Source organism: Pseudochaenichthys georgianus, chromosome 5 (assembly GCF_902827115.2).
Source record: "Pseudochaenichthys georgianus chromosome 5, fPseGeo1.2, whole genome shotgun sequence".
Classification (NCBI taxonomy): Eukaryota; Metazoa; Chordata; class Actinopteri; order Perciformes; family Channichthyidae; genus Pseudochaenichthys; species Pseudochaenichthys georgianus.
This window is the reverse complement of record NC_047507.1, coordinates 33,185,832-33,202,334: the sequence shown is the minus strand read 5'-3', so window position 1 is coordinate 33,202,334 and position 16,503 is coordinate 33,185,832. Positions and strand designations below refer to the sequence as shown.

Here is a 16,503-nt window from a genome sequence, read left to right as displayed (position 1 = left end):
CAAAACACAAAGGTAATCGTATTGGTCATGCATATTCTGACTCAGTCTGAGAAAACCTGTGTTTTATTTTTCTGGTCTTGTTAAGTCTGAAAAAGTCAATCGGATGACTTCAGAGCAGAACGCCTCTGTTAAACTGGAAGTACTGTGTTTGAAAGTCGGTGGTATTACCAGGTTAGGAGGGTCCAATGATTATGACAACAAGTGCATGCTTTAGTAGCCATACCAAAAGTCTCTAAATATATCTCAGCATCTGCTGCTCAGATTGCTGCAGATTGAGACCATTCCACTTAATCCGTCTCCTGTGAATCCTCTAACTTGAAACCTCAGCGTTTTACCTTTGCAAGCCCTCAATGAATCTGAAAATAATGATACAGTCAATCAAAAATGATGACTAAGGATCTCTGAATTTGGATTCAAAAAGCCATGAGATAGACAATGTAAATGTTAGTATTTTGCGGATTGTCATTCTTAATTTTCCATACTTTTGTCTTCCCCTTTTTTCTGGCAAGAGCTTCATGGAAAATTAGATTAGAGAGAAACACAGATCACTTCCTCTGTGTCAGCATGAGCCTCTCTTACTGAAACTCAACACATCACAGATGTTTAGGTTTTATCCACCCCCTCAGTTTAAAAGTTTAAAAGTTAAGAGGAAGAGTTTCCTGCCAGCACCTCATCCAATCCATTGAGCCAGATATACAGTTTACTTTAGCCAATCACTGACCATCAAGCCCAACCAGCTGCTTCCAGCTCCACCTGGAGCTCCACCACTCCCTCTGCAGGCCACTGATGATACTGACATGTTACTGATGCATACTGTTTTATTAATTTCTCTGGATGTAGTTTTTGGCTGATTATACCGCCAGGCGCCAATATATATATTAGGGCTGTCAGTCGATTAAAATATTTAATCGCGATTAATCGCATGATTGTCCATAGTTAATCGCGATTAATCGCAAATTAATCGCACATTTTTTATCTGTTCTAAATGTACCTTAGAGGAATATTTTTCAAGTTTTTAATACTCTTATCAACATATGAGTGGACAAATATGCTTTATGCTAATGTTTATTATCATTTGAACAATGACAAATATTCTCATGAATATTAAACACAACAACCTCTGAACATTACAAATATTCGCCTCAATTCAACCTGGAACCTCTCTCATTCAATAATACAATACAAATGGTGTGTGTGTGTGTGTGTGTGTGTGTGTGTGTGTGTGTGTGTGTGTGTGTGTGTGTGTGTGTGTGTGTGTGTGTGTGTGTGTGTGTGGGTGTGTGTGTGTGTGTGTGTGTGTGTGTGTGTGTGTGTGTGTGTGTGTGTGTGTATGTGTGGTCTAGCATTACTATACTTGTGGGAACCTAAATCTGTTTACATAGTCACGTGTGGGGACTGGCTTCCCTTATGGGGACAAATTGGAGGTCCCCATAAGGGGAATCATTAATTTTAGGGTGAAGACATGGTTAGGTTTAGGATTAGGGTTAGAGTAAGGGTTAGGTTAAGGGTAAGGGTTAGGGTTAGGCATGTGTTGGTTATGGTTAAGGTTAGGAAAAGTCTCCAGGAAATGCATGTAAGTCAATGTAATGTCCCCTGAAGTGATGTATACATGGTATGTGTGTGTGTGTGTGTGTGTGTGTGGTGTGTGTGTGTGTGTGTGTGTGTGTGTGTGTGTGTGTGTGTGTGTGTGTGTGTGTGTGTGTGTGTGTGTGTGTGTGTGTGTGTGTGTGTGTGTGTGTGTGAGTGAGTGAGTGATGGATCGTTGGAGCTATGTGCAACTCAAGGCATATGCTCGAACGGGAGCTGCCTGGACGCTGCAATCATGTTGCACTATCCGTGCTGAGTGTGCTGACTTTTCGTACAATGTCCCGCTGTCTGCTTCCTGCATAAAGTCAAGTGCTCGGCGCAGTTGTGTGGATAGAGCGCTCCTCTGTTTTCATTTAAACAGCTCCTTATATCTGTTAGCGCAGCTAGCTAGCACCAGATGCTAACAACAACAATGCACGTAAGGTCTCTCTCTCGCTCGCTCGGGCCACACATACACACACCCTCCCGGTCCTGCCGGTGAGCGTGGAAGTGTGGTCTGCCACAAGCGGGCGGCAGGAGCGGGGCTGTCAGCATCAGCGGGGCTGTCAGCATCAGCTTGTAGATGGTATTTTAAACTCGATGCGCTCTGAAACTACGGGGCAGCCGAGGAAAAAAAATACACATGCGTTAATCGCGTTAAAATAATTAGTGGCGTTAATTTTTTTTTTGCGTTAACGTGTTATTAACGCGTTAACTTGACAGCCCTAATATATATATATAAAAAGACCACCCACAAAGCTGTGTACCTTCTAAACTAACCACCCACAAACCCCTACTCTATGCAGTTTAAATGTATAATGTTTTTTAAAACAGGAGATGATAAAAGCATGTCCTTCTTTAATATTCAGTGTTTTAAAAACATGCTGAGTTTTATTGGACAGTTTAATATTTAAACATCATGTAAAGTTATAGTTAAACGGTATTCATGCTATAATGGATTCCTATTTCCTATGGTTACTTTATTTATCTTTACAATTGTGACTCATCATGATGATCCTCTGCCTAGGATGCACTGTAGGAGGCGTCCTGAGAGGAGAGACGAGCATTCTGGGATGCGTCTGACCCCTGGAGGTCTAGGTCCTCAGTCAGATCCTCATTGGCCGGGGGAGGAGGGGGAGGAGGAGGAGGAAGAGGAGGAAGAGGAGGAGAAGGAGGAGGAGGTGCTGTAATGAAAGACAGCAATGCTAAACTAATTATATTGTTTTATAATATATCATCTTTTAAACAAAATGTTTTAAGTGACTGAAATTCGGGCAATTTTAACATAAACGTTGAAAACCACTCAAAGCAAATGCATGCAAATAAATACAAACATCTAATTCATCACCTATAATAATACTTTGCTGTATATTATTTCTGAAGGTTATTACGTTTTTGATTTATGTGAATATTAAAGCCACTTTTAATTCATGCAGACTTTTGAAGGTACTTTTCTTCTCACCTGCACAAGGAATAGCAATAGTGACCCATTTCCACAGTTTGTCATGAAGAGGTCTCACTGTGCAGGAGAGAAACAAATCCAGCGTCAGTCAAAGTTACATAACACCGAATAATTCAGATGAGCACAGTTCACTCTCAGTAACATCTGTAATTCATCTCAGTGCAACACGTTCTCACGTTCTCACTCCCAACCCGTCACATATTGACGGACAGTCAGGGCTCCTCCCCGTCACTCTATTACGTACAGGGTACCCCTTGGAAGTCAGTTTTCAACGGGCAGGGCGTCCCATTGACTTGCATAGAGCTCCCTGAACGTTGGTAATAGAGGAGTTGGGATCGCGGCGAAATGCTCTCCGCAGATCGATTCTCACAGCGTTTATCAACCTTTTTCTTACTCAATATCAAGCCACACTTATTGTTTTTACTTCTTTATTTTAATTGAATAATGTCAGACTTTTGTTGCCGTCAGTTATGGGGAGAGTAGGGGCTCAGAATATTGAAATCTGTATTGTTTCATCGTTTTTTCCTTCTAATGTTGTATTATTTTCTAAACCACACACTGTTATTTACTCAACAATAAGACACAATTTTCCTTGTGTTTATTTATTTGTTTGATTAATAAACACAAGTTGGAGTCCGTCAGGACCGAGGGTCGGAGCAGCTCATAGTAGTTGCTTTAGAGAATTTTAGACACCCGGAAGTAAGTATTCTCTCCGCTTCGCTTGACAAACCCTGTGATAGTCCTCAAGCTCTGTGATTGGATGTTTGAGTGTGCGCCGAGGGTTACGCCGAGCGTCGAACAGCACTTGAAATGGGATGGAACCACGGCAGACTGTCCAAAACTGGATTTGAACGGGTCCACCATCGATCATCTTACATTACATTGCATTTAGCTGACGCTTTTATCCAAAGCGACTTACAATAAGTGCATTCGACCAACAAGATACAAACTTGAAGAAAACAGAATCATATAAGTACATCAGGTTTCAGAGAGCTAAAACATTTCAAGTGCTACTCAACTGGCTTTAGATAAGCCTGTCCTTTATTAGTATATAAGTGCTTTGTTAGTAATTATATCGCTCGAAGTGGAGTCGAAAGAGATGAGATATACTTTATTGATCCTAAGTTGGAAACACTTGCGTTACATCAGCATGTGTAACAGTTGTAAATATGCAGTGGTGTTTATTTGTAAATCATTTAGTATAATCACACAAATTCTGTGTTTTATATTGAATAATTCTGTGTTCTTTATTTATTGAATGTTCAATACCTGACAAGGCCGGAGATCAAAAACCTGGGTCGCAGGTTCCTCAACAGTGCATTACAAGACATCTATCAATATGTGTGTATACCTCCAACATTAAACTGTCGTATTCTGCACATTTCTTATGCTATCTACATCGTATAAGAGTATAATACATATGTATAATATCAGTTAAAATAAGTGCTTAAACATACAGTAGTTAACATTGCAGGAAAGCAATATATTAGTACTTTGTCAGGCTTAATATGTATACCCCCAAAGCTTTTTTCTTATTCAAAATAAGACCTTAACCTAAAGTATTCTTTAATGTTTCAATAAAGCCTTATTAGTTTGTCTCAATAAAGTATTTTATTTTAAAAAAAAGTTTTCGGATTTCACATCAACAGGAAGTCTGGTTAACTATAATGTCCGTGTGCAACAATACCCCAACCCACACTCTAAAAACGAATTCAGGTGACTTTTCACCTCCACTTAATTAAATGCATGGTTGCAAGATAAAAATGCGAGTTAATTGATTTAGATAAACATTTTAAGTTGCAAACATTAATTTATAAGTTGTGTTGACGTAATAATGTTGGTAATTACATCAACTTAATATTGTGTGTAATTAGAACTCTGATTTCTGCGTTAATTTACTTAAAACAAAATTCAAGTTGTAGTAAGTAATGCAATTGGCTTGATAACTTAATTGCTCTACACCTTGAGTTAAGGGTTTCAAGTCCACTCCCACTTAACATGCCTGGACAAGTTCCGACAGTTAAGACAATTAGAAATACTATACAAAGGACATTTTAAGGTCAGTGTCATCTTTTGTCATTCAAATACAGTAGATAGCCTTATAGTGCACTGTATAGGCAAATTGCTGTTTGACCAAAATTAGCAGCCTTTGAACTGTGAATAGTTCTGTGAGAGGATACAAAGTAGTAGAGGATACTGTGAGAGTACAAATACTTTGGTTACTATTGTGATATCGCTTTTTATTAAAAATGAATCTCGGTGAAGCAGATCAAGGACATGCTTCTTGAGGTAGGATCGTTATTTAGAGTTGTCATTGAAATGCAAGTTGTTGGCAGTCACCCATTCAGAATATATTCATTTAGGTAATTTCTCTTTTTTTCCTTTTTCAAAAATAGCACAATACAAATGAAGTGTGCAGAGAACTATAGCCATCCGCTGCCTTGTCGTGTACCTTGGAGAAAAGGAAGAGGACCTTTAGCGGAGTCGGAGTTTAGCGACGTAATTAAAAATCTTGAAATAAAATAAAATCCATGGGCACAGGACAAAAGCACTGCTCTCTGTCAGTTACACTTTGAAGCATATTGCACTTTTGGCCACACCCCAATCAATAATATCTTAGCAACGTTCAGCATGGATAGGTGTTGACAGCAATGGCATGGGAAAAGGATTGTGTACAATGTGACAAGTGGCTTCTGCTCTTCACTTAACCAGTTCAAGTACTGTATTGTATGGAACCTGCAAAAAAGATGAGAAGATACACTAAAACTTGCACGGTTGTGATTGACAAAATCTGTCCACATGCATTCAAACACTAGGCAAAGTACTCAAAACCACCTCTGTGTGTCTTCAGGACCACATTACCATGACACACATGCAGACTCAATAGGTGAAAACAATAGCAGCGTTGCTTTAGCAGCTGGTAATAATGGCTCTGAATTCGCTAAGAGTGACAGTTAAAAAGTATGCATTACCTAATTCATTATCTCTGATGCGCTAACCTATTATTTAATGTGCTTCAAAAGGACATGAATATCGCCTTCATCAGTGACTGGTCCATCCCAGGGTCTGACCATACGATGGCAACCATCGTGGTCGAGGGAAACAAATGAATGAGCAAGCATTCTGCGTTAAATGTGTTCATACTGTTTTAAATAATGACTGTCGGCAGTGTAAACATCTTTGTTACATATTTTGTAAAATGGATGTGTGTGATCTGCAGATTGGTGGCCATTGAGAGTTTGTTTCTGTAGTTTTACAAAAACTTTACAGATTTGACATATTTGGCACTGGTTTTAAATATGCAAAGGCCTCTAACTTCGATGAGATGGCAGCATGTATTTGCTGTGTCCCCATGTCCCATGGTAATATGGCTAATGTGTTTATTATTTGTGGGGCAATTTAAATTTGTGTTATTTATCTTTTTTTTCAAGATTTAAATGAAGCTCAGCGCAAGTTCTTTCAGGAAGACTGGGTGTACATACATTCACTCCGCAGCTGCATATAATCAGCTCATCACAGGTGTTCTCTTTAACCTATTACATTTCACCTCATTCTCTAGCAGCCAATCACTGTGCTGCAGCCAAACTATAAAATGGTTCTCCTCTCTCCTGCAGTCAGCTGTGATTTCAGGTGTTCATGCACCTTATCATATGGCATGTGTCAATACATTTTCAAACAAAATGAATTCTCTCCTGATAGAAACATCATGTGTTGAAATAAACAACTGCACAACTTTAAAGGCAAAAACATGTAAAAGCTAAGAAAAAAAACTATTGAATATAATGTATTTGGAGCAACTTAATTTATAAATGGTTGTCAACTTAAACGTGTGTTCACAATGATGGTAATTAAGTATACAACTTAAAATCCTTTTAAATCATACGGTAAAACAAGTTGGAGCAACTTAATTTTTGGAGTAATCAACTTAAAAACGTGTGTTTATGCTACCAATTATTAAGTAAGTGGTAATTAAAAACACCTCTGATTGTAGAGGAAAAGCCTTCTCCCCTAACTCAAATAACTTTGTTGCTTTAAGACAATTTCATTAGAAGTTGTCTTAACTCAATAAACATCGATGCAAACTGTTGCGTTGATTTTCTTTGTTGAGCCAGCCAAGGCATTTGTTTTTAGAGTGCATAGATCCGCGGGTGAATAATAATCACCACATTACACACATCCCTTCACATTTAAATTTAAATTTACATTAAAGTATTTCGTGAGGCCTTCTAAAATGTTTTTAATTATAATTAGGGTTGTACTGTAGTTGAAGAGTTTGTAAATTATTGCGTTGCGCAATCGCACAACGGCACGTCCATTAATTCCTGTCAGGATTCAGGATTTTGTCACGTTTGTAGTTGTGTATGTCTGGTTATGGGTATTTTCCTCCTTGTATATTGTCTGGTCCTTTTCCCTGTGTTTTTCCTCCCGTCGTTAGTTTCCCTGGTGTGTCTAGTTGTCTGATTGTTTTCACCTGTCACTCCTTGTGTGTCTCCTGTGCTCATCAGTGTTGGCCCCACCCCTGATTGTTCCCACCTGTGTCTAGTTACCCTGTGTTTAAATTCCCCTGTCTCCCAGTGTTCAATGTCGGTTCGTCTTGTGTCATGACTAGTTCGTCGGTGAGTGTTCTGTTTTGTCTTTGTTTATATCCCTATCCCTAGCCCTAGCCTTGAAATAAAGGAGTTTTTTCAGTTTATATCTGCATTTGGGTCCTGCTTCCAACATACACCGTAACAATTCCACAACCACACACATGGATTAACATCGATTTAATACATTAATGTAGCCTTTGTTTCTGCTAAAAGAGGTGTCGACCAGCTGGGACAACAAGAACATTGGTGAAATCGAGTGTGACTATTAAAAAATAAAAAATAATTATATTAATATTGACAATAACAACCGACCGTCGGGGTAGCATTTTCTGGGGAGCGTTCTCATGGAGTCTATTATCAATGCTATGGGAGGTCTATGAAGGTCTATGGGACGCCCTGCCCGTTGAAAACTGACTTCCAAGGGGTACCCTGTACGTAATAGAGTGACGGGGAGGGGCCTTGAGCGTCCGTCAACATGTGACGGGTTGGGAGTGAGAACGTGTTGCTCAGTGCCAGCAGTGGCTGCTGCTGCGTGAACAACATTACATTCATGAAGAAAATACTCGATAAAAGTGTTAAGTTAAGGCAGTAATACCTAAACACGTGTAGATTGTATCTTATACTTAATTTACTGGTTATACTTTCAGGTAAAAACCTCCAAATCACTTCAAAATGGTCAGGATCCTATATTTTGTAATGGGGGGCCTCTATTTACTGGGAGCTTGAAACTTTATGACACTTTGACTCCTTTTATTGCAATTGAACCAATTATTCAACTCATATCTGCATGTGCACTCCATCCGACCCTTTCACTGATTCTAGTATTTTCCATTTGGTTGACACTTTAATGCTTCGACTGCACAGCATGCGTGAGTAGAGCATAACAGCTATGGTTAAAGAGGCCCTATTCTGCTCATTTTCAGGTTCATGTCAGTATGTGGTGTCTCTACTGGGACATGTCTCCATGCTTTAATGTTCAAAAAGCTCTTTATTTCTCTCATACTGCATGTGCTGCAGCATCTCTTTTCACCCTCTGTCTGAAACCAGAGCCCAGTCTGCTCTGATTGGTTAGCTGGCCGGCTCTGTTGTGATTGGTCAATAGCTTAAAAATGTCCCGCCCCTTAGCCTATCAGGTACAATGTTTTGGGGCGCTAGCCAATAGAAGTGTGAGTGTTACATAGTGATGTCACTATGTTTCGGAAGTATACAAAGGAGTCCAATGGAGGCATTTCATTTGTAGAACAGTATTACACAATACTGTTCTGCAAATATTATCTAAAAGCCTTGTGAATGAAATGATGGAAATTCTGTCCATAGAAAAAAGTTTGAGGGCTTTTATTTTAGACAACCGGATGATTTTATTTGTACTTTGGTGCCTAAATTACTGTAAGTGGTCTTTTTCCTGAAAACACTCTAAATACTTTCAGCTCTTTCAATGAAATGACAATACAAATCCTTTCATGACTCTTTCCAGTGCTTTAAAATGACCGGCATTTGATAATTTGACTATTTAAATGTGATTCCTGTAATTGTAGTCTTTTGTGATGAATGGTTATATTTACAGTCTACTTAAGAGAAGTTTTTTTAAAACAATACCTCTGCTGGAAAGAGGAGCTGAGGTAGAAACTTCTGTATCTGATCCAGAGTCTGATTCAAGTTGTACTTCAATATCCTCTCCAGTCCCTGCCGCTAGTTCCTCTCTATTCTCTGGTCCAGGTTCTACCTGGAGGAAGACTCGGTCCAGCAGGCGGTCCAGCAGTTGCTGGGCCTGGTCTGGTTTGGTTCTGATGGTCAGGACACGAAGGGGTTGCCCTGCTGAGACCCTCAGCTCAGTCAGGTTTCTGGGGAATCAGAATACATTCAGACCTGCAGAGCTGGGAGACACTCTGGTGTTGTTTAGGGCACTTTGCTACTCAAAGTTACTTTGTTCTCGTCCAAATGAGTTGAAAAGATGTTAACGTGTTGCATTTCCCCTCTGCTGGGTTAAGGTTAAGATTGTTATAGACAGCGAGTGATTTATTTTCTATCTTACTACCAGCAAGCATTGGTTTCGCAGTATTATGCCATTATTTCAACAGCCTATTTAATCTATAGTCCAAAAAACATCCAATGGGCCAGATCTGAAAATACACACTTTAACGAACTATGAATTATTATGCATAAATGACACTAAAGGCCAGGCCTACCCTCTCCGCCTCTGATTTGTTTGCCTTAATATTCTTAACCTCAAAAATCGTAATCTTCATACTGATTTAAATATTGATTAAGTGTTCATATTAGGAAGTTGATTTATCAATTAACATCTTTTCAGATGTTTCTTTTCCAATGTAAGTCTTTGGGGAAGTCTTTTTAGGCCCAATGGTATCACATGACCTACATGGAAGTTGTCACTTCATGGTTAGGCCGGTACAAAAATTGGCTTCAAAGCATCCCAATATGTAAGGGCTTCTGGCCTCAGGAGGCACTCAGCTCAATTTACACAGTAATCCTTGTATTTGTGTCAGGTGGAGGTCAGAACACGTTTGTTCATGATTTGTAGGGTCTAAGTGTGGTTGTTTTGGTCCACATGCCCAAGTTCAATTTTTGTGTTCACATTTCATAAAGAGGGAGAAAACCAACCCGATTCAACCAAACTAAACACAGAAATGCAATAAAATCTACAATCAGCCAAATCTTATTATTACCATTGTTAATGCAGCTTTTAAAAGCTGATTTTAGCTGCTGATGTCTCTACACAGGCTGTTGGTTCTTACCTGTTTCTGCTGAATCTGAGGATCCAGCAAAGATTCAGAAGAACCAGCAGAACCAGCTGCAGAACCACCAGCGACACTAAAAATAGTTCAGAGGTCATCGACACACTGATATGTGAAACACAGGGATACTGTAGATCTCAACACAACACACCTGTTTAGGGAGACACAAAGTAGAGTAACACTGAAGTTTAGAGATATTCCTGAATTTATAAGAAGCAGTTGAGAAATGTAGCTCTCTTTGCAGTCTATTTAGTATAATCTCTCTGAAAAGGCAAAACATTGTTCTTCAAACATGTATTGATATGTGGGTTTAACAAACCTACCTCTCCTGGTGGGATCTTGTGGTTTAAAATCAGTTTGTTGATGCTGAGAAAATCAAAAGAAAACATTCTGTTTTTCTTTGAATTTCCTCAACCAATCAGAGTAAGATATGACCTGCTCAAAACTGATCATCATTAGACAGTAAACCTTTCTGTTGGAGCCGCATTCCTGAGTAGGAAACATTCAAAAGTTTAGCTTTTATAGTAAATGAAGTACAGTCCCTCTATTCCCCTATTTGATTCTGGTCTCAGTATAAACGTATCGGGTTTATTGCAACCTGAATAATTTTACTTTTCCAGAGGAAGGTATTCTGTCCTACAAACCAACACAATCTGTCTTTTACTTCACAACCTCCAAAAACCTTAGAGCATTTTTTTCAATTCATCATAATTTTTCAGAAAACTGCCAGTATATTAAGAATCAGTTAGTATTCGGCACCTTTCATTTTGTGGTGAAAAAGAATAGGAAAACACAACAACATGCGCTGTTGCTTTGTTCTATTTGCCTGAATGCCGACATGACTGCAAGGATACTTGTACTACAAGTGAAGAAACCCAGTATCACTGCCATGGATCAATAAAGATTCTGAACTTATCAACTGATGCAGAAGAGAAATGCTAACGTTATGATAAACGAACAACAGCAGGGTCGCACAACTTCAACGTCAAGCCAACTTAAGATCGATGTTCAAAAATACAGATTCAAAATTGTACAAGTTGAAGTGTTTGTTTTAAAAGTTTGCAAGAGCGCAGGTACTTGCTTTCATGCAGAACAGGGGAAAAACAAATGGGAGTGTTTACGTGTTCGGCGTAATGACGTACAACGTCCTCGACAACTTCTGTAGTCCTATTCAGCCACTTGTTAACAACCATCGTTTTTCGGACACGTAAACTCTTCAAAAATCACCAGTGGGGTCACTGCTGCGTCTCCGTCTTTTAAATTTGGGTCATCCACAGACATTATTTCGAGCTATTTTCCAAAAACTAGTTAAAAAAACCCATTGACTCTGATAGTCAGGGTTTAATTGCTGCAGCCTCTAGTGGACATTAGCGGAACTGCAACACCCACACCCAGCCGCTGATTGGTTGATTAACAAATGCAGGAAACAGGAAGTGGTAGGTTTGTCAGCTCGTTTTATTCATTACATTGCATTGCATTTAGCTGACACTTTTATCCAAAAACGACTTACAGTACAATGAGTGCATTTGACCAAGAAGATACAAACTTGAAGAAAACAGAATCATATAAGTACATCAGGTTTCATAGAGACAAAACATTTCAAGTGCTACTCAACTGGCTTTAGATAAGCCAGTCCTATATTAGTATATAAGTGCTTTGATAGTAATTATATCGCTCGAAGTGGAGTCGAGAGAGATGAGTTTTCTGTCTGCGCTGGAAGATGTGTAGGCTTTCTGCTGTCCTGATGTGGGAGCTCATTCCACCATTTTGGAGCCAGGATAGTATTCAGATTAACATGGATCAAGAAGTCAGTGAATGTTTTTACAAAATAAAATTTACACGAGGACAATCTTTAGAAATGTTTTGTCTTTTTATATTAAAGCACCTTCAGACACATCGGTCATCGTTATATTAATTTATAGGAATAGAGTTAAATATCATACATGAATACTTACACATAAACGTACCCTGATAGGTAACTATTATTAAGCGCCATCTTGATATAAATAAGGTTATTACACCAAAAGTAAAAAATAACAAGTTGATAAAATAGGAAATAGCTCAATTTTGTTATATAGCAATCAAATATATACACAGTGTGTGTATGTGTGTGTTCAGACAGCATTGTTGTTGTTGGTCTCCATCCTGCTGACCAGCTCGGTCACCAGCTGCTGAACGGTCTGAGAGCGCAGCCGGCTCACCTCCAGCACCCCCTCATGGTTCACACTGTCCATGTCCTCGTAGCTCTTCACCACCTGACAACAACCCATCCATCAATCAATCAATCAATCAATCAATCAATCAATAAATAAATCAAGGCTGGAGTAAATGTTTACCCTATGAATCATGTGATCGACCAATTATTAAAGTATGCAATTATATTAATATACACATTTAAAGGTGTATATTAAGTCCTAACAGCGTACAGTTAGGACTGGTTTTAAACTCCCTTTTAAACATCCTCATGGACCCTTCATTTTATGGAATTTTAATTACTGTATTCTAACTGTATTTGTGTCATTGTGTTATGTACCCATTCATTGGTATTTTCACATTTATCTTGTGAAGCCCTCTGAGAAAAATGTGATTTGTGATATTGGGCTATATAAATACATTTGAATTTAATTTAATTAATATATTATTTTGTTTTAGACATAGCTTCTAATATGACAGATTTGTTAATATGAAGAGACCAACATATGTTTCTTTTTAGGAAAACGCATTTAATATTATATTCTGGGTTCTAAAGAAAGTATTTGTTAAAAACAATCTATCTATCTATCGTATCGATCTATTACTCTGTCATAACTTATACATTTTCATCCCCTAATATATAGGGTAATGTGTGATTCTATATAACATAATCTGCTGATCAAATAAACAAACGATTTGTCAGTAAATAAATGAAACTATAAATCTTAACCATTGTAGTAATCAGGTATTGGTGATATTGTGTTCTGCAGCTTTGATATGTTATCAGTCACAATCCATCAGCACCGACGTATTGATCGAGTGTTTCACCTTGTTGGTGATCAGAGAGAGGCCGAACACCCTCAGACCGCAGTGGATCGCCACGAGAACCTCAGGAGCTGTACTCATACCTGTACACACAAAAACAACACAAGTTTAAAAATGATATACATTTATACATTTTTCATAAAGGTTCAAACTAATTCAATAACTTAGACGGTTATATCAGTGTACTGTTTATCTGATTCAGTTCGTTCATAAATAATCTTTACTTCATTTAAAATGAGGGGATTAAGTCATATTTCTCCAACTATTATCTGCTTGAAATATATGTTCAGAAAACACAACCATGGTATCAAAGAGGTATTCAATGTGAGCTCACCTTGAAAGTAATAACCCACAAATTAAAGAGGATTATGCCCTAAAGATTTTGCGTTCTGAGATTTCTTAGATTAATTACAACACTCTGGATTCCTAACTAGGCATAGGAAGCAACTTCTCCTGAGCCCATAGAGTGGCGAAGTCACACCCATCTACTTCCAGTCCATGGGACCTTATTTCGGAAAAATAATGCATTGAAGTCAATGAAGAGAGAAAACTTGTCTTTCGATCCCGTTTGAATTGTGCCATGAATTACAGATGTTTGTCAATCTTAAAAAAATCATTTCCATGTCAAAAAAGTCACAGTTTGTCGTAAAACTGTTGAAATATAAGACTATGAAAAATACGCAACTAGAAAGACTACAAATCCCAGAGTCGCGTAAGTGATGTCATAACTGTTTTCCTCCACTAAGAGATAGCTAAGATCAGCGCCATATAGATAGAATCTATCTGGCGCTGATCTTAGCTATCTCTATCTATATGGCGCTGGCTAAGATAAGATAAGTTTAACAAGATGCCTGTGTGCTTAGTACCAGATTGTTATCATACCAGCAATGGGTCTTGCCAGAGCTATTTAATAGAAGAGTTACGACATCTCCGTTCACTCCAATGGACCACTTTTTTACAGCAATGGCGGATCGTGGAGCCTCTCAATCGTTCCCCGGAAGTTAGCGCCAAGGCTGGCAGAGCTGTGGAGTTGCAGCATAATAGACCGTTCGTGACGGACTTTTAAAGGTAAGAAGAAGTTTAAAGATTTATATTGCGGATATTATCAGTACATCTGATTCAAATGAACATGTGTATTAAAGGATGTCAGTGGATTATCCCTAAATTAGTAGATTTAGGGAACGTTTACAGATAACAGATTAAGCTAGCATACCGAAGCAAGTTAGCAACACACGTTGAACAGCCTTTTAATTGTAAATTCCGTTCTCTTAATGTCATTTCGTCCAACATGTTGAATTAGAGAAGAGGGGCTTCTAAACGGGATTGTATGCGGGAGTGGAGGGAGTTAAATATTAGATAAATATAACTTTGGTGCGTGTAAGAGTGAGTGTTTTTATCAGAGCCATATTGTGTCCTTGTAATTCTGTTGATTATTACCTGTCTGTATAATGTTGCAGCTCAGCTGATTTTGGATTGATGGCAAAGGGAGAGGGACTTAAGTGAGAGTGAAAACACAAGGTACGTTTAATACTACTGTTTTATATAAGTAAACACCTTATCTCCCCAAGGCAATAGGTGTGCTATATAGGTGTGTATAACCCTTTCTCCTGTCTGTTACTCCCTCTTTCAGCACAAGAACCAGAGGGGGATTCAATGGAGCCTGAATACCTGCACTGAGACCCTCACCCTGCACCCTGAGTCTCAACTCTCAGTGTTTTTCAAGCCTTTCCCTGTTTTTTTGTATTAAACAAAACATTAAGCTTTCCCAATGGTGTGGTTTTCGTTTGGTGAAAAAGTGCAAATGCAGTGTTTGTATATAATTACATCACATATTTTGTTGCTGTTGGTCGTGAAATTGCTCCTGCTGACTTAAGCCAGCCATTTTTTCCTCCGCTCTGTGTCAGTGGGGAAGCCGTACATTCGTACTCCTTTCTCTGAGCGATTGGAGCATCCCCAGGAAGCACAGCAAACCATGGTGGCTACTAGGAGGCAGCACAGCAAACCATGGTGGCGACTAGGAGGCAGCACAGCAAACCAGGACAACACGGAGGAAAAGGCACCGACAAACTGCATGATATGCTATTCAATGTTTATTGAACTCCATGTATTTGCAATGGATGTTCCTAAAACAACACATTTAACATCATCATCATCATCATGCTGCTGCTGCTGCTGCTGCTAGTCCTTTGATAGTCACCTGTCGGTCTCCTGTCCTTTCTGAAAACCATAAAGATGACATTAGTCATTTAGATAACTTGTGTCCTCAATTACCATGGGATTACTGACACTACCATGAATTTAAGAAAATGGTAGAAATGAATCCAATCTGAATTTTAAAGCATTACTTTAGATCCCCTCCCTCTAAATGTATCAATAAACATTAGAAAGTGATGCTCCTGACTACCATACAAGTTTAAGAAGATAATATTGGTTTGAAAGAATTCAAAGCTATAAATAAACAGCAACAGGCTCTTTAACAAGGCACTGTTAGTAACATGTAAACTAGTTGTTCACACTAATCCTAATATTATCACTTAATATTAGCAAATTCGATTTTATTTTTTAAAACATATTGATGTAAATACATACACATATCGATTTGTTGTATAAATATTGCAAATCAAAACCTTTATTCACTAATGATTACCAAAAATCGTAGTTCTATCTCCTGTTATCAATGCATTCACATTGCCCGCCATGAACTTCCGGGGAACGATCCTCGTCTACATGAACCACGTGACGATAACCGTTTTTGGACTTCCGGTGTCGTAACTCTTCTATCTATATGGCGCTGGGTCTTGCTTGTTCTTTCGCTTCCCGTCTGATGAAAGGACCAGGAGTGGCTGGATCAAGTTAGCTACCTAGCTAGTAGCTAGCACGTTAGTTAGCATTACAGCCTTGTCATTTGTATTAGCCTTAACATGAAGTAACATCAAGTAACCCAAAATGTTAAACAGTAAGAGTAGTAGTCATATTTCGTGAACCCTTTGAAGAGTACTGTCACACCGGTGTGATCATTCTATAATACACAATTCAAGCCCAGGGGAGAAATGCTAACGCTACATTAGCATCTGCGATCTTTTCTACTTCACGCTATCTGCACAAATGGTTGACA

At 38.6% G+C, this 16,503-nt stretch overlaps 2 protein-coding genes across 4 annotated transcripts in view; both read right to left on the bottom strand.

The window, feature by feature from the left end:
* Window positions 1-2,457: 2,457 nt before the first annotated feature.
* LOC117446621 (uncharacterized) lies at window positions 2,458-10,742 on the bottom strand. Of its 3 annotated transcripts, none has more exons than XM_034082918.1 (5): window positions 10,694-10,742; window positions 10,371-10,521; window positions 9,214-9,458; window positions 3,029-3,085; window positions 2,458-2,750 (listed from the first exon to the last, which is right to left on the bottom strand). In XM_034082918.1, exons 2-5 carry the CDS (start codon window positions 10,466-10,468, stop codon window positions 2,590-2,592), a joined length of 561 nt encoding a protein of 186 aa, XP_033938809.1. In that variant the 5' UTR covers window positions 10,469-10,521; window positions 10,694-10,742; the 3' UTR covers window positions 2,458-2,589. The 3 variants fall into 3 exon arrangements, with proteins under 3 accessions (XP_033938809.1, XP_071059429.1, XP_033938810.1); XM_071203328.1 differs by having other exon boundaries at window positions 10,690-10,710; XM_034082919.1 differs by lacking the exon at window positions 3,029-3,085.
* Window positions 10,743-12,484: 1,742 nt separating this feature from the next.
* The window catches only part of pnp4a (purine nucleoside phosphorylase 4a), a 35,444-nt gene continuing 31,425 nt past the window's right edge, over window positions 12,485-16,503 (bottom strand). The window contains exons 6-7 of the mRNA XM_034082917.1: window positions 13,392-13,471; window positions 12,485-12,625 (exon numbers count right to left, since the gene is read on the bottom strand). Of these exons, the coding sequence (XP_033938808.1) occupies window positions 12,485-12,625; window positions 13,392-13,471 (221 nt within the window). The remainder of the gene's footprint in view (window positions 12,626-13,391; window positions 13,472-16,503) is intronic.